The sequence below is a fragment of the Thunnus albacares genome, chromosome 21, assembly GCF_914725855.1.
Source record: "Thunnus albacares chromosome 21, fThuAlb1.1, whole genome shotgun sequence".
Lineage (NCBI taxonomy): Eukaryota > Metazoa > Chordata > Actinopteri > Scombriformes > Scombridae > Thunnus > Thunnus albacares.
Window position 1 is genome coordinate 17,429,785 of NC_058126.1, and position 18,628 is coordinate 17,448,412.

Consider the following 18,628-nt stretch of genomic DNA (forward strand, 5'->3'; position numbering starts at 1 on the left):
GTTGGTAATCCAGCCTTTGATAACGTAAAATAAGATGTTTGAGTGTTTCCAGCAAATTGCAGAAAATAAATATATAGCAGCAAGCATCAGGATTAATAGAGAGTCAAGTTGGCCAGTATTACAAAACACATTACAAAAGTGTTGTCAATAGTAATAGAGGTGGTGCAGGAAGGGAAAACTAAAATGAAGTGGTATAAAAAAAGCGTTTTTCTACTGTGATACGTAATTCAAAATTATGATATATTTGCAGTATGAATGAGGTTATACAATGTAGTCTCTATATAGTGTAAAACAAAACAGGCACAAATGACAAAAAAGTGAAAGCATTCACTTTTTTTTTTTTTTGGTCCTTATTTTAATAGTGTTACAAAAGAAAAATGATAACTTTATTATGCTATAGCACCTTTCAAAAACAAAGTTACAAAATGCTATAGAAAAACAGATAATACAAGTAAATAAGAACCAAAACATAAGAACAAACAAGATAAAAATAATGCACATATACATAGATAAATCATAACAAATTATATCAAACAAACAAAGAAACTTTATAGACTGAAAAGGTGTAGGCTGAAGCTTTAGCTTATTATGTCTATCCTTTTTACCTCATACAAAAAACGAACAATACAAAACAATAGTCCGAAAATACAAATCAAACATTTCATTCATTATGTTCATACCTCAGTATTTTATTTGTTTACTGTTATTCATGAACATTTTTTTAAATTCAAGAAGTTTGATACACATTTTTAATTCCCTGTCACAGTTATTCCATAAACTAACCCCTTTAACAGTTATAAATCTATTCTTTAGCCCTTGTTTTTACATACATATTCCCCTGACTCCATACTGACTCTCTCTGAATTTAAACATGTTTTGTTCACAGTCAGTAAGCAAGTTACATTTTACTTTGTACATTATTTGTGCACTTTTAAAGTCAACCAGATCACGGAATTAAATAGAAGCAATAGAGCCATAATGTTGAAGATTACAAGAGACAAAAATTGACGAAATATTATGTAAATTCTGAAAAAGCTGGTATAATACGGTCTCAGATGGCGTCTTTTATTTTGAAAGCAAACCCGAAATCTATATGTGTTTTTTTGTCACTTTTTGGAAACGTCCGCCCCAAGCACCAACGTTGGTATCGTGCGCATGCGCGAGGCCTCACGCGACCCAAAAGCAGCGCAATGTACGACGGGAAATGTAGTTGAACAGTGATTACCCGAAATGCCACAGCGTCCGGTAAATAGCAGGCGGGGAATAGGAAAAGAACCACCATGCGAGGATTCATCCTGCGATTTTTGACAGCTTTTTGATTCTAAAACGATTTAATGGGGTGCAGTAACAGTTGAGCGGCACTGGATTTATTTAAAGAAGATGACAGGTTTTCTCCAAGTGTGTTCTGAGTAAAGACAACAGCGCGGATTTGGCCCTTACGCGGGCATCTATTCAAAGCTAACTAGCTAGCGTGATAGTGGGGATGCTCGCTGAGCGTGTTCATGTGTGGTTGAAGTACAAATAACCTGTCGGTGTTACATGTGTGCCTCCTGAAATACAATGTCTGGCTTTAACTTCGGAGCAGGGACTCTTGGTTCCACCAACGCGGGTGGGGGATTCTCATTCGGGGCTGTAACCAGGTACGAAAATTGACAAATAGCCGAATGAGCTAATGTTAGCATAGCCAGCCTGACGTTAGCAGGTAACCTTGCATGGCTTTATTGCTGCTTGGTGCAACCGAATTAAACCCAGTTGAAGACAGATATGGTTCACTTTTGACGACGCTTAAGTTAGCTTCTAATTCGGGGTTAAGGGAAAAGTTAAGGGAAATTTAAATATTTATATTTAGCGGCTGATTCTCCGTTATTTTCAGCACTTACACTTGTGAAAGAGTGGCAGGCATCATAGCAACTGAAAAAGGCGATTTCACTGATATTTCTTCACTCAGACCACATCGGACCAGGTCCAGATAAAAAACGCTATACCTTGAATTGTGAAATCTTAATAATAATCGAATCTAGATTTGACAAGTCTAAGTCAGGGCACAAAATTAGCATCAGACACCAGCCAAATGCAGTTAAAATATGCAAGTGGCTGGTAGATTTGCTTCTCTCACCAGCCAAAAAAACAATGGTAATCTATTGAGTAGCTGCTAAAATTGGAACATTCACTAGACATTTGGCCAGTTAATTACAAAGTTAATTTTGCACCCGTTTAATATATATTAGTTTTTGATCTAGACCTAGTCCATGTGGTCTGTATGGGGAAAAAAGCAGTGAAATCCGCCGCTAAATATCATTATTTATGCTTCCCTTAACTCCAAATTGGAAGCTGACTTCAGTGTTGTTAATTATTGTTAAGTCATGTTCTGCCTAGTTATAGTTGCTTTTCTTTTTAATGTTAGTAAGGCACCTCCTCTCCAAACTATCTCCTTTCTATCAATTAGAAATGGGAAAATCAGTTAGTTTGCATCACTGTAGTAATGATTGAACTTTCCCTATGTCTCAGATTGCCACTTGGTTCTTAGAAGAGCTGTATGTCTATATATGTTATGTCTTTTTTTCTCATAAGTGCACCTGCGGCCAATACTGGTGGCTTTTCCTTTGGAACTGCTTTGGGTACAGCAGCTCCAACCCCTGCTGCCTCCACCACCAGCACCACAGCATCCCTTGGCCTAGGAGGCAGTCTCTTTGGTCAGAAACCTCCTGGGGGATTTTCTTTCAACACACCTGCCTCAAGTAATACTGTCACACCAATACAAATCCACTGGAAAACAGCAAAATCATGTTTTGTTTTGTGTACTGTAATTAACATGCCATCTGCAGCCATTTATGTTGTTGTGGTGTTCTCTTTCAGGTGCTGCTGCACCCACTGCTGGCCTTACATTAGGTACGTTTCTGTTGCTGGGTTTATTTTTGAAGTAGAATCAACTTTAAGTCTATGAAAATAGGTTATAACCTTGAACTTTGTATATCCTTTATCGTAGGTGCCCCAGCATCTACAGCTGCCTCCACTGGCTTCAGCTTGGCCTTCAACAAGCCCACTGCATCAGCAACACCTTTCTCCCTCACCACCACCTCTACCACCTCGTCAGCTCCTGCTGGGGCAGGTTTATCATTTGGCTCTGTCCTGACCTCCACTGCTCCACAGCAGCCAGCTGCCGCCGGCTTCACCCTCGGTCTTGGTGGTTCAACAACGACAGCAGCCGCAACAGTCCCCTCACTGGGCGGGGGTCTCTTCTCCAACACTGTGTCTGCAGGTGATGCAAACACACAGCTTGAGCCTGTCTACTTCAGTGTTCTGAGCTGTACTTGGAACTGGGTTGTGCATAGGCTCAGTACCAAGAGCTGAACCCACTGGTGATGTGTCATTAAAGGGAAAATTCACCACTGTGAATATGATGATTTCTTAAAACTAGGTCACCTATGTAGTAGAAATATGCAATTATTTTTGAAATTGGTGCCCTATGACTAGAGAAAACTGAGAAAAGGGCTGTAGATTCCCCATAAAGGGGGAATCCTATAACAACCAGAATGCACTGTGCGCGTCCTGCCCAGTCATCTACTGATGGTGTATTTAGTGAACACAGGGGGCAAGTATGAGACAAAGTTTCAGAGACAAAGTTAGTGAGCAGTTTTATATCTCTTTACTGAGGCTTATTTTCTTTTACAAAACGGTTTCCTCATTGAGTCTGGATATATCGTACTGGTAGGCAAGGATCATAACACAAATGGTGTGCTGGAGCAAGTTAAGGAGAATCATTGCAAACTTACGGAGTACTGCACACAAGCCAGAGCCGCTGGTGCTAGTGGACAGTCAAAAACAAGCATTTTTAGTGGACATACAATGGCGGGGCACAATTGCCCCAAAGGATTACTTTGCAGCCTGTTTCACGGCTGCTGGCTGAAGCACTCTTTCTCAATACTGGACCAGTTTCAAAAATTGTTGTCCCCATTAGTCACATATGAACTCTGAACAATGTCCAGAGAATCAGGTCCGAACATTTTCCGGAGTTGCCCTGTCAATGCTGCAGCACCTCTCCAGCTGCAGTGCCTCTCCTCCGGCTGCCGCTGTAATGTAGCTCCAGTGGTCGCTTCCTCCTCCACAGTCTATATCTGATAACACAACGCGATATTCGGCTACATATCATGAAACTAGTTATCTTCCAAATATACTGTATTTTTAGTAGTGTGATATTTTAGTGTCTGCTTTTCCCTATGGCTAGTGTAACATGGTAGGTGGAGTGTTTTGGGAGACCCACATTTGACCGTCCTTGAAGGCACCATTAAAGATATACCCTGTAGTTCATCCTTGCCCCCAACTAGGTCACTGTACATGTCAGCGCTGATGCCAGAAGATTTTGCAGCTGTTCCCCAGAGACACAGAGAACTTTAAAAACAACTGTTGTTGTTTTTCACACTATATCCCTAATTCAGATAGGTACAGATGGGGTTGAAAATTGGCAAAGTGGTCCTCTAAATAATTTATATAATTGAAAAACAATAATTCAATGCAGAAGCACAGTCAGTTACACACCTATGATTCAGCTGTCTTAAGTGAGGACTAAAACTATCCTTTAGCAGTAATTCTCAAATTAAAGAATGTGTAAATGTGATCAATAGTGTTATAACCTACATGGTCACTCTGTGTTGCAGGTTTGGGTCAGACTGCTCTTGGAGGAGGAGGTTTAACGTTAGGTTCTTTGTTAGCTACCTCTACGGCAGTGTCAGCGGCTCCAGCTCCCAGTGTTGGTTTAGGTGGGGTCGACTTCAGCACTTCTTCTGAGAATAAGAGTGACGCATCATCTGGAACCAATGCACAGTAAGTCATGTTGACCTACATATGGTTCTTAAGTAAATTGAAATGCTAAATAAATGTCCAAAAGCACCTATTTTATTGCAAATGTTTAAATAAATATTATAGTGTAAAAAGTGTAAATAATTGCATACTGAGAGGCATTCCATTGCTTCCTATTCACTTCGTATGTACCTGATTAATTGTAATGAGTAACACTCTCTTCTCCCCACCCTCAGGGACAGTAAAGCTTTAAAAGATGAGAACCTGCCCCCGGTCATCTGTCAGGATGTCGAGAATTTCCAGTAAGTGCGGCTGTACTTGTATGCATCATATTATCACAGGATTTGATCCCCTGAGCTGTAGGTCACGAGCCTGTGCACATTACATATTTGTTTAGAGATGCAAAGTGTTGTAGAGATATGTCTTAATTTGGTTGTGTGTTGTAAACATAGCCAGAAGGATCATAGAATCACAAAGCTGTGACTTGTACTTATTAGGCAGAGTGCAGGGATATACTCTAAACAAAATAAAATTAGCTGTTTTCTCATGGGTCTTCCCTATGCACTGGTAAACTGCCATGTACATACCAGTGTACTGATAATGTATTGCAGGAGAACAGACTATGATATATATTACTGCATCAATCTGTTGTCTTTCCTTTCTCTTTTTACAGAAAATTTGTGAAAGAACAGAAACAGGTTCAAGAGGACATAAGCAGGATGTCATCTAAGGCCATCTCTAAAGTTCAAGATGACATCAAGAACCTCAAACAGCTTCTCTCTGTCAGTGCCAGTGGTCTGCAGCGACAGGCTCTGGCCATTGACAAGCTGAAGCTGGAGACAGCACAGGTAAAAACAAGCACATCCTCACACACAAGCCTAACTGTTATAGATTAACTCGGATTCCTAATTCTTTTTAGAAGTTCCGATGCATTTATTTTATATAATTGAAGATTCATTCTTATATAATGATTCACAAACTGATTCCCCGACCAGCCAATGAGAGCATATAACACATTGAACACCGAACTTCCACAAAGCCGATCAAGATATAACTACTGTTATGTTGTAAACAGTGTCTGTCATTCCAACCTTTTATACCAAATTATATTGAAAACACTTGTGAGTGTGAAATGATCTCCTAGACAAAGATGGAATCCTGAAGATGCACAAAAAATCTGTCTTGACAGAAATTTGACTCTCCCCTTCCCTTTCTTCTTAAGGAGCTGAAAAATGCTGACATAGCACTGCGTACACAAAAGACTCCCCCTGGACTTCAACATGAGAACACTGCTCCATCAGAGTAAGTGAGCAGTCGTATAGTAATCCAGAATTGAAACCAGATTGCTTCATTTATCTCAGCCTTTTCTTCACTCAAGTCTGTAAAACTAAACGTTATTGTTGAATTTGTTGGAAGTGTTGTATCTGTTCCATTTGGGTCCCAGGAGCTGACCCTTAACGCTCTGGTTTTATTATTGCTCATCTTCTTATCTGTAGTGACAGCTTATTTGCTTATTTAGCAAATATGTCCCTCTTCACTAGTCTCATTGTTTTGCATATTTCAGCTTTCATCACTTCATGAAATGGACAAAGATGAAAATATTGTACATTTTTCCTGTGTTTAGTTATTTCCGTAGCCTGGTAGAGCAATTTGAGGTGCAGTTGCAACAGTACCGGCAGCAGATAGAAGAGCTGGAGAACCACCTGACAACCCAGAGCAGTGGCTCCCACATCACACCTCAGGGTAACATTCTGACATTTGTCTGACTTTCAACAAAACTATGGAAAGTGAAAATATCTCCAGTTATTTCAAGATCTTAAAACTGGATTACTAAATATTAAAAAAAGCAAATGACTGTGTAATGTGAAAGATTTATCAACTCTGCAGCTCTAAAGAATTTTTTAGGTTAAACATAACCCCCCCCCCCCCCCTTTCTGATCATTATTTCTGTCTCTTTGTTTTTTTCATTTGACCTTGTGTGATGTTGTTGTGTATGTGTGTGTTCACAGATCTGACCCTGGCCATGCAGAAGTTGTACCAGACATTTGTTGCACAAGCTGCCCAGCTCCAGTCTGTCCATGAGAATGTCAAGGTCAGTTCTTTTCTTCCTCGCTGAAAATTATATAATATATGTATTGACTTGGTTAGGGATTAGGTTTGATAACATTTTATTGAATTCAAATCAGGGCTGGGCAATATGGCAAAACATATGATCACGATAATTTTTTCCATATTGATCAATATCGATATTTATCATGATAAATATAATTTGAATATGCTACAACTGTAAGATAAAATACATTTAAAAGATATTAATTATGTGCTGGTTTTACATGTCTCAAATATTTTAGAAGTAGAAATCTGAGTAAAAAGTGCAAAATTGTAATCAAGTCATTATGTTGCATCTTTTATTTATATTCTGCTGTAACCTCTTCATTTATCTTACTGTGTTATTTTCTGTGCTTAGTTCACATATTAGATTCGCTAGTTTTCTTTATAAAACGACACTAGTGTTAGCGGATAGCCCTTTCATTGCACTCTGTTTACTAGCTTCGAGCATAGCCCAGCTTAGAAGTAAGCTTTGTGCGTTCGCAGCATGGATGTATTATAAGAGCTGGATACTGGACTAAAATGGCGCCCATTCAGTCTTATAGGAATTGCTCGGCTGGCGCAAGTTTCTAGCTTCCGGGTTTGCTTCCGCATTGTGCGGCCCACTGAATATGTGCAGTAGTGTTTCTCCCACTGGCCCCACGCGCGAGTTCCCACTCAGCCCATAGACTTTACACTGTGATGACATCACAGATTTTTAAATTGCTTTTCTTGGCTGGAGGAAAGTTTTACAAATATAAAACCTCCATGGATAAAAATTTCAAGTTTAATTCACATTGTTTGCAGTTCGAGGCGTCCTGTCAACGGTTCTACAGACGTCTCTTTTATAATTGTGGTCTATGGGGAAAATGCTTTTTGGGCCGCAGGGGGATTTTTACTGCAATACCATGAGTGGCCACTGGGAAAAATTGGCTGCAACACCGAGCAGCGGCTCCCTCTCCAGCTCTTATTATACATCCATCGTTCGCAGTCAAAGCAGCCTCGTTGAAATGATGTCATGTGATTACTGCTCTGCAGTTGAAGATAGGATTTCTCTACTAGAGAAACGCGTCCATGAGCTAGAGCAGCTTTTTCCAGCTACCGTCACTTTAGACGTGACAGGCACTCAGATAGTCGTAGCCCTGCTAATGATAGCACTAGCGTAGCCTCGTTGGCTGCGGTAGGAAATGGACGTGTACTTTGACGTGCAGGCCAAAAAACTTCAGACTGACTGGCTGTTTATTTCTGCTGTCTTAACTAAATAGTAAAGTTTTTGTTTTACATGGGTGAATAGTATTTTAATGTCATTTTTTCTCTTTCCCCCTATTCATCTCTTGTATGGTAGATCTTGAAGCACCAGTACCTTTCCTATCGCCGGGCCTTCCTGGAAGACTCCACAGATGTCTTCGAGTCCAAACGGGCATCCAACAGGAAGTGGCAGAGTGCACCGCGAGTCACAACTGGGCCTGCCCCATTCTCCAGTGTGCCAAACGCTGCAGCGGTTGCCATGGCAGCCACATTGACCCAGCAACAGCAGCCAACTCCAGGTCTGACTGCCTACAAGTTCTAGAAAGTTCTCCTCCTGTCACCTTTTTTATATAAAATAAAGGAGAGAGAGGAGAGACGAATGTAAAAATAAGCTGGGAAAGGGCAGGATGAGTTTTATTTTAATATGACGATATTAGTGGGAGCGGAAAGGTCAAAAGGGGACAGAGAGGATGATTGAAAACTATAACAAACAAGCTTAGCTGATGCCAAGCTATTGTGTCTGTACTTTCTCTAATGAAAGAAAGATGGAGAAAGGGAGAGATAAGAGAATTGTTGCTAAACTGTTGACAGGAAACCTTTGTGCTGCCTTACCATCGTGTCTCTGACTCTCAGTTCAAGGGTTAGATACATTTATACATTTATCTAATGCGCCTTACATTTCCAGGGTGAGGACATTTTATTGATGGCTGAACTGACCACCAGACCCTGGCAGTGTTGGTGCCGAGCCTATAAACTTGAGAATGTCTTATCAACTACGTACATTCGGTAATACTAGGGCCCTATGAAATCCGTTTGAATTTTTTCCAGATTCCATTTTAGTGTTTTACGATTTAAGCACATTTTTTTTCAACAGAGTGTCTAAACATATGGTGGATGAATACAATTTCAACAGTCCATTAGAAAGTATTCAAAATGTTATCATACATTGAATGAAATGAATATATATATTATTAAATGTATCAATCCACACTGAATCCGAGTGACGTGCGTCTCACAGAGACCCCCCCGCATCTTTTCATGTTCTGAGTCTATTTCTGTCACGTTTAGTGAAGCGTAATCTGCGCAGACAGCTGTTTAAATCACACAAATATCCCACTCTATATGTTTTTTGAACTTATTAAGCATATCTACATTGATTGATTAGCTCCCAGTCTGTCTGTGAGTTGCTTTTTTCACTACGGGCAGATTCTTCTTGCTGCTATGGTGGGCAGGAAAATAAAATCAATAACTGAATAAATACAAATACTGTTGATTTCTTCCTGTAGAGCTGACATGAAAACTATTTTGGTTCAGTAAATTTCTGCTGTCAGTTGGTCTGGTAAAGGCACTTTTGCCGGACGGTGTCCTCTCAGCTTCCCAGGAGCTGCAGCTGACAGACAGCTGCTGTCCAGCTGTGTGGACAGAGACACTGAACGCAGGTTGGAGTCGGTGTGGATTGAACGGATAGAATGCACTTACACACCGCTCATGTCTCGCTTCCCATGTGGGTTCACGGTTATTATTCCGCATTTCACAGTTGATTCCATTTTTATTATCAAATTCCGCAATTCCGTCCGTGTTTTCCGCAACGCGGAAGTCATAGGGCCCTGTGATACCACGGATATAACCTACTTCACCCAATTTCTCTCTTCCTCTCTGTGCCCTCTCTAATGGGATGTTAGATCAGGTTATTGAGCCTGATCTTATTGGAGAAATGACAGGAGAGTCCAGCTGTCAATTTTACTCACTTGAATCTTGAAGTTAGGACTCTTTTTATTCAACCGATGCTTGAAATAGGCATACCCAATGAAGATTTTTATGTTATGGAGTTAGAAGTATTAGACATTTGCTGTGTGATTTAGATATACTTAGCAAAATAATCTCTGAATGAGTAGTCAGGATTTGGCCTGTCAGTTGATTTTCTTTTTTTAAGAACGTGTCTGGGTGATCAGTTGGTGTATAAGACATATTTACTATAATGTAGCTCCTACTGTTTCCAATCCACCTACAAAGAGGTCTCTTGCATGTAGGGAACAATTGGTATCAGCTGACTTCACTGAAAACCTAGAACTCTAAAATATTTTTTTTGACCAGGATGTGTATAAAAATTGCCAACATTGGTTCAATGAAGTATGCCGCTTCTCTTGTTCAGGGTCTTACCAGTGGTAGGCGCAGTTTAGGCCAAAACACACACTTTCAAGAAACAATACTCTTAATAATTAAACTGAAGGCTTACATCAACTTGTATTAAATAAGCCTTGTATTATCAAAGAATGTAAGCTCTATTCATTACATGTTAATATCTCACCACGTTAAATTCATTCCATCTTCCTCCAGCAAAAACTTTAATATTTGGCATAAGCAGACAGGTGATAGCAGATCTTTTCTCTCTTTTTTTTTTTTTTTTTTATATTTGCTGCTTACTCAGAGATCAGTGTCAGATGTATGTTGGCAAATTGATTTTTTATTTTATTTTTAGGACTTGATGATGGGTATATCCCAAAAATATTTAAATAAACCATCTACACTAATGTTATAAAACACAACCATTTGAAGCAGGTCTCATTGTTTCAGTAACCTCAGCACATAAAGGCACACAAATTCACATTTATTAAATATTTTACTACTAAAATGTCTGTTGCCACATCTCTGAGGCCTTTTTTGTAGGCCGTTTTACTAGCATATCAGAACACCCACTTGAAATGAACAAACCAAGCTGCTATGCGTATTAGCATGTTTCCGCTGTCTTTTTTTTTTCCTTGTACAGTTAAATAAAATGCATAAAGATTTCATTTGCAATTGTGCAAATGTGAAATTTCATAGAATTTTGAAAGCAATATTTAAATTGGGTGGGGTTGCAAAGGCAGCAGGGTTTGTAAATTCTCACATGGCAAATTAAACCTGGTTTCATTTGCAAATTTCTACAGCTTCCTTTTCACAAAAATCATGAAGTCTGCTGTGACTGCTTAGACTGTTACCAGATATGATAACCACCAAATTGTAGCCCAGACAATGAATGTGGCTTATTTTTTCAGTGTTAAAATATTTGAACATTCACATACATTTTCATTGCATTGCAGCAACTGTAGGAGCTCTTTGGAATAAACATTTAGCCCTTTATTTGATGTGCCAAGTAGGGATGGGAAATTTTTACATACATTTACATTTGAGTCAAAAACATGAGTCATTTAAATGGAACTTGGTGTCATTGAGCTTTTGTAGCTTTGGAGAAGAAAAAAGTACTTGACAAATGAGCCCAGTTGCCTCAGTGGGTAATGTCTGTTTGTGTGGTAGAAGGGAGTTCTTTTTTCGTGTGTCGTTTTCCATTTTCATATTTTATTTCTCTTACATTTTTAATTTGTTTTTTTCTGATTTGAATCTAATGAAAGCAAATTTTGAATTAGCCATATTAGTCAAATCCATTTCTGATCGTTTGTTTATTGCAACCCTTAGTGCTCAGGGTACGCTATCTGTCAAAAAGCTTTCATTGTGCTCTGTTAAAACACTGCAACTTATTTTAAATTCGTAGCTTTGCAGGTCAGTGAACTGTGGAGTTGGGTACTAGTTTACATGATTGCTGTTTTAATATTAATAATAATATTAAGAAATTCTCATCCCTATAGCCAAATATTTGTTATTCTCTAGAATTTGACCCAGTCATTTCATAGATAATGCCTGTGGACATGTGGATGTCTTGGTCGCTCCATTATTTATTGACGTATTTATTTCTATTTTATTTTTTGTTTATGTGTGTAACTTGGTCCATAATTGGAATGGCGTAGTAGAGGGAGGCCAGTATCACAGCACACACACAGTACTAACCATGCAGCTGGGTGTTGCTTACTTCATATTGATTCATATTTGACCCATGAACTTGTATGTGTGGTGGTTGATTGTGTAGGCCAAAAGATTATTCTTATTTGTGCCTCAATGAGCATAAGTTAAAAGGTGCCAAAGGACTCAGGATGAACAATATAAACTATTTACTTACCTAAACCTGTAAAGTACACAAAAAAATCGTCTTTTCATTACTGCACTTAGTTGGTCTTGAAGTGGAAGTGAGGCTGATAACTTTGTAAAATAACCCCGGTCATTGTCACTTATTGCTGGCCAAAATGAACCAGCGTGCTCAGTGTGTTTGTAGACGATCAAGTGTTATGAACAAAGAGCTGAAGTTGGTCGTTTATGTTGGAAGTTTCATATACAATATACGTAGATTGTCAACAGTGACAAAAATGGTATGCATATCTTTATCGAGCTGTTTAATACTAAAATGCATTTGGTTGGTTTGGTTGGCCATACCACTGTTACTTGATTTAAGCTATTTCACCTAAGGGCTACTGTCAGTGTAATGGGGCTGGATCATTTCACATTCATTTCAATTAAATGGAAATCTAGAGTAAAAGTGCTGTTCACAATGTAATTTTAAAGTTGTAATTTCAGGTATTTCCTTTGGTATTTCAAGGCAGTGGTACTTTTTTACGGACCTTGGCTGAGACAAGTTTGTTTGTGTAGAAAATCTACTTGAGCCCAATTTGTTAGTTCAGAGGAGAAGAGTGATTTTTTTTTTTTAATTTTTTTTTGCTGCTCACACTGGTCCTTCGGATACCAGTGAGATACATTTGTGCCAAAACATATAGGCTGGTCAGTGTGGTCAGATTGTATGTCCACATCTCTTTTATTGTGCTGGACATTTATTTCCCACCAAATTATGTTAAAGGTGTTTGATGTAGATATTGGTGAGAGCTTAGCCTTTTTTTGGCACTTAAGAGAGCGAGGACAAAAACAGTGTTGCGATATCGACTAGTTTTCAGTTCAGTCTCCAGCACTCATCTGTGTATTGCTGCTGAACCCGACACTAATTCAGTCTTTGTAGATGGAGTCGTTGCGTGCTCAGACATAAACCGCTGCTCTGGACATTCCAGTCCTCCTTTTTTAAAAACAACTTTAAACTCCTCGTAGAGGTGAGAAACAATTTTGGACCGAGCTGGATGTCTGTTAGCTGGATTCTCAAGTTGTTCAGAATTTTGACTTCCCTGTTGTTTAGCTTCTATTTTAACATATTGTCTTCCACACTCAACAGTTGTCACAATGATGATTATCAAAAGGACGTAATACTTAATAGTCTGTCAAAGCTGTTTGGACCTTGAAGTTAATTGTGGATATTAAGACCACCTTATTCCTCTGAATATCAGTCAGTATTATGTATGCAAATGCTGAATGCTGTTTCTCTATTTTCTTGAATGCCATAACAACAGCAGGAGTGATCTAATTTACCTCTTTCTTAAAAAAAAAAAAACAAGTGAAGGAATTAAAATGTGATTTATTATTTTTTTAAATGTATGTTTGGCACAGTACTAGTACCACCATTAGCTTACTTTAACGCTAAACTGAAACTTGAATTATTCTGAAACTCGATGATGATTATGGATTGTGTAGAAGGTGTCTTTCTTTATTCTATTTGATGTCGAGCCTCGGCATTGCAGTTCACTAAAAATCGGCCTGGTTAGTCAAAAAGGAAATATTTATTCAGAGCGTCTTGTCTTTTGAATAGTTGGCTGTTACAGTTTTGAATGTTCTTATTCTCTCCTGTTCATTTCCTTGGACTCTTCAAAGGAACCATATGCCTATATTATGCTTTTTTTTGTAGTGTGTTTTTTTTTCAGTATATGGCTTCCAGGAGGTACTACTATGGCAGGTTGTGTTTGAGGGCTCTTCGCGAGCTACACATTTGCTAATATTCATCTGAATTTAGACTGAAGACTCTTGAAATATGTTAACTAATCATCTCTCCTAAATCAGACTTGATCCCACAAAAAGAGTATTTGTAGCCTGTAATCATGTGTACACGTATCCGAGGTGCAGCTTTTGTGTTAAGAACGATTGTTAACTACCAAGAATCAGGCTGTTATTATGTCTAAGAATACACTGGCAAAAAGTGTTTGAACAAACACGAACTACAAAAGTTTTAAAGGCCATTCAAATCCTTGTTGGTGGCATGACCTGACACGTGACCACATTGACTTCCGCAGGCAAACTGTAACATATCACTGAGTATTCTTTATTTTGACCAGTTTACACTGAGAGGCAGCCATAGATGCCAAATTCACGTTTTTTATCTAAATCTTGAGTGCTTTTACTTGTAGATGAGTGTATTTAAACTTATATAACCAATGCCTGTTGATACAGTATATTTAATATATAATATGGTGTGCCTTTTAAGCTATATTAAATAATTGTGTGATGCTTTTTTTTTTTTTTGGCGTATGCTAGTTCATTCACTCTCAGAAATCTTGAAAATTTGGAAACTTGTCAAATGCAGTAGCAGTTAGCAATTAACAATCAATTCTGTTCTAAACTGTTTGTTTGTGTTTTATGTAAGTGGAATTGCATATTAAATTGACAATAAATCAATTTTTAAACAAAGAAACGTTTGTCCTTGTTTCTTTTTGACTGAAGTTGTTTTTAAAAATGCAGACTAATTGGAAGCCTTGCTAAATTTCACTACATGAAAAAAGGCATAGAGGAAAAAAGACAAGTTTCTGAGTGAAAGAACTAGCAGAATTTTTTCCACATATTGTCAGCAAAGATAACTGTACTTCTGATTTGCTAAAATGTTAAGTTTAAAACCCTTTTATGTAGTTCATATTTGTACTGTGCAGTTGTAAAAGCACTGTGTACTGCCTGATTCCACAGTTATGCTGCAGCCCAGGATGTTGGACTTTGTTTATTTCTTATAGAAAATCATATTTTCTGTGAAGGTGAAATGGAAGTGAACTTTATGTGACAGTAGTGCAAGTCACAAGATGCATAATCTGTCTTCTCATGGTTACCCCACACACACACACACACAAACATTAAGAGGAGTAAAGCATATGCTCTCTCTGTGCCTTAGGGACCCAGGCACCCTTGGGGGCAGGGTTTGGAAACCCCTTTGCCTCGGCAGTTGGCACTAGCTTGGGCTCCTCTGCTCTTGGAGGTATTACCTCTGCTCTTTTTTTTTTTTCAATATTCCCTTGTATTTTGCCCTTCCCTTCCACACACCATTTCTGCCCCATGCCTCCACGTTTCTAAAAGATGGAAGAAGCTTTTTATTTGAGGTCTTCATGTTTGTATGAAAGTGTAGGTAGCAGGCGGTGTGTGTGAGAGAGAGAGTGGTGCAGTCGAATCTTTTTTTTTTCTTTCTGTTCTTCCCTAATGCAAGACGTTAAGTGCGTTCACACCACAAGAAAACTGAGCAAACATTTGCCAAAGGTCACTGCAACAAGATGGGTGGTTTTTTTCCCCCCAAAGTGAAGCAAATTTTGGCCAAAAGATTGTGTTTTATGCTAAAATGATGCCCCATTTGTTGCTAAAACACCTTTGCATTTCAACTGGCAAATCCACTTAGCCACGACAGCCAGTTAAAATTAACTTGGCAGTGTGGAAACAAGTGGTCTGAACGCACATCAAGTCAGTGTGTTTGGTAAAATCTATGTTGCTCTTCTCCCTTTGGCCTTTGCTTTGCCCTGCAGTGTACCCTCAGTCCTGTTTTGTTGTGTAGTCCCCAGTCAGAAGTTGTGCGTAGTGCTCTATTGATTAGGTCATGGCATTTGTTTTGCATATATGTTTGCTAATGTCTGCCTCTGTGTACTTCTGAGACACTGCGCCTTCTATTCATTCCTAGTTTAGGCTGTATGCTTAGCCCAAACTGACTCCCATATCACTCTCTCCCGCAGGTTTTGGTGGTGGGCCAGGATTTGGTGGGGTGGGGACTGGGGGTTCTTCTTTTGCCTTCTCCTCCACCAGTAAGCCCACAGGAGGCAGTCTGAGTGCAGGTACATACGTACTGTGTATAACCCCCTTCACACACGCCCCGCCAAAACAGGACAAGCTTCCTCCATACACATTGTCAAGCTATTGTGAGCTTCACAACAATGTTTCTCAAGTTTCCCCTCAGCCATTAGTCAGCTTTGTCAAAACCATCCTTGTATCTTGTAGGCATTTTACGTGAGCGTGTTGGCATTTTAGGGTTTTATACCAGGTGGACGCAAGACAAAATGTGGTTACACTTAGCAAATGCTAGTATCATGACATCCTTTATTATCATTTATTCATTGGTTTTCTCTGACATTTCTAATATTTCCCTCTATGTCCCCTGTCTCTTGCTTTTCTAGGTTTTGGCAGCAGCAGCAGCTCAGGCTTTAACTTCAGTAACCCTGGCATCAACCCCTCGGCCGGCCTGACCTTTGGTGTGTCTAATCAACCTGCGGCAGGCTTCGCCACAGGAGGGCCCCTGCTCCAGCTCAAGAAACCCCCTGCTGGTAATAAAAGGGGCAAGAGATAGAGCCAAGGAAAGACAGAACCCTGCGACTGACCAGCTGACCAGTTCGTCGTTTGTAGCGTGTAAGGCCTGGTCTCCCAAAAGCATACAAGCGCTATAATCATCCTATCCGACTACACAGCAAAGAAAATGTACATTGAAGGATTTTTTTTAAACCATAAGCAGCATTATTTTTATAACATACATCGGTCTGTATTGTCCACTGTCCCCCACTGATTTGGTTCCATTCCATCTGATTCCAGATTGCTAAGTCGTTAGCCGTTATTGCCTGTCAGAGTTGATGCAGAATTGGCCATATATCAGAGGTTCCTAGTGGACCCATTTATATAATGAAATTGCATTACTTGGGTCTAAGGAATCTGCTTTAAACCAAAGGTAAAGGGTATCACTCACCACATAACGCCAGACATTTGGAATCATTTTTTTAAGGACAGCAGAAGTAAATGGCTAATTCTTTTTGGCAGTTCCCATGGTAGGGAACGTGGGACCAAATCAATATCGTAGACAGTGGCATGTAAGGAAAGGTTAAACATGGTGTTTGTTTGCATAATTTTAAGCATGAACTTGCCCATATGCATTGCCTGAAATTTTTGCCTGCACCCAGCGACCTGTGGCGCTACAATGCTTTTGGGAATGCCAGCAGAGGACAGAGCTGGGTCAAATTCATATTGTTTCATTTACCTGTGAGGACTTGCTTTAGTCTGAATATTGTACAAGATAGATGTGTTTTTGCGCTTTGAGGTGGACATTGGAGTTGGTTCCATTGTGTTACACGCTCTGTCAATCCCAGAACTGCACTTGAATGCCTCTCAAATGATGACTTGGCTCAAGTCTCGTCCAGGGAAGATAAGGTAAAGGGTAAGAGACTTTAGGGGTAGTAGTTGGTTGGGAACAGCATGGTCCTGGCCCTAAGGTGTCGATGCGGCGTATTATCTGATCCTAGATAGTTTTATAGGCACAGGAGAGTGTCCAGGGTGGGTTTTTGGGGAAGCACAGTTTTATTTTTGTAACAAGTGGAGAGAGAGATAAGGGGTAAAAGGGGACTAGCACCACGGGATAGTCCATTATCTAGTCCACATAACCTGTGTTGTTTTTGCTATAATCCATCCTTATTGTTTATTAATTACTTTTTTTTTTTAGTTTGCCCCTGTGTACCAATCTAAGATGTTGGGAAAGGAAATGCTGTGCTGTGTATTACATGGCTCCCTACAGATGTTAAATTAGTTGAATCTTAAAGGGATTTCACATGCAGATTCTACGTACTCAACTCAATTTATACATGTGCTAGAACAAATTTGCACTTGCCGGTGTATGTGACCTGACAGTGATTGTGTGAATGTGCATGTGTGCGTATTGCACAAGTATGAATTTGTCTCTTTGGTCTATCATACTGTAGTTGCTGACTTATTTTGAGCATCGGGTGTGGTTCGGGGATCTGCTTTTTTTAATTGTCCATGTCAGTTCAGTTACCAAATACTGGTAGTTGTACTATTATTTTCTAATCACACTCTGTGTAAACCTGTATTTTCAAAAAGCTGTTTAATAATAAAATCTTCAATATGATGTTTTGCCTGTTCATGGCATCACTTCAATAAATGTGTGTGTTGACACAGAATGGTGTCCGACATTATATGTTTGTCCAAATGTGTTGGCATTATTTGGGATAGTTCTAACTTCAATTTGACAACTGTGTCAACAATGTCATAGCTTGTATCCAATACATTTTCATTGGCATTGCACAAGCAAGTAACCTTTCTGAAAAACTATGTGGAAAAAGTTTTAAAGGCCAGTGTGTTCCTGTGGAATATGGATCATTGCAGAGTGTTGCTGCATTCCTTCCAGCATTTTAATTTGGACTTGTATTGGATAAAACAGGACAGCTGATTCTGGGTAACACGATTCATCAGGGGTTTCAGCTACTTGACTTGCCAGTTGCGGTCCCATCGTCTGGATGAAGAATTGTCATTGCATCCTCAAAACATATCAATCTATAATTTGACCTTTCTTTAATCATGAATTCTGCAATCACCATTATTAGGCTCTGTTGCTTCAGAGATGCTGAAAACCCTGCTTCCTCCACTAGACTAATTAAAAGTCACCTTGTAATTGTTCCCTGGAGTGTCATAACTAATCCAAAGTGGTATGGCACATCGAAGATTTTTAAATTGGTGT

The 18,628-nt window shown here is 39.3% G+C and overlaps 1 protein-coding gene across 3 annotated transcripts; it reads left to right on the forward strand.

The window, feature by feature from the left end:
• Positions 1-1,164: 1,164 nt before the first annotated feature.
• On the forward strand, positions 1,165-18,071 carry nup58 (nucleoporin 58). Of its 3 annotated transcripts, XM_044339413.1 has the most exons (14): positions 1,165-1,640; positions 2,572-2,738; positions 2,857-2,889; positions 2,987-3,259; positions 4,656-4,821; positions 5,034-5,099; positions 5,471-5,645; positions 6,020-6,099; positions 6,422-6,540; positions 6,807-6,889; positions 8,231-8,432; positions 15,029-15,112; positions 15,852-15,950; positions 16,290-18,071. In XM_044339413.1, exons 1-14 carry the CDS (start codon positions 1,561-1,563, stop codon positions 16,457-16,459), a joined length of 1,797 nt encoding a protein of 598 aa, XP_044195348.1. In that variant the 5' UTR covers positions 1,165-1,560; the 3' UTR covers positions 16,460-18,071. The 3 variants fall into 3 exon arrangements, with proteins under 3 accessions (XP_044195348.1, XP_044195349.1, XP_044195350.1); XM_044339414.1 differs by lacking the exon at positions 15,029-15,112; XM_044339415.1 differs by lacking the exons at positions 15,029-15,112; positions 15,852-15,950.
• The last annotated feature ends 557 nt before the right edge of the window (positions 18,072-18,628 follow it).

Excerpts from the sequence above, each read along its gene's own strand:
- nup58 (XM_044339413.1), top strand. The coding sequence starts at position 1,561 with ATGTCTGGCTTTAACTTCGGAGCAGGGACTCTTGGTTCCACCAACGCG. Across the intron at positions 5,100-5,470 it reads CAGGATGTCGAGAATTTCCA|AAAATTTGTGAAAGAACAGA; the intron begins GTAAGTGCGGCT and ends CTCTTTTTACAG. Across the intron at positions 6,100-6,421 it reads GAGAACACTGCTCCATCAGA|TTATTTCCGTAGCCTGGTAG; the intron begins GTAAGTGAGCAG and ends TCCTGTGTTTAG.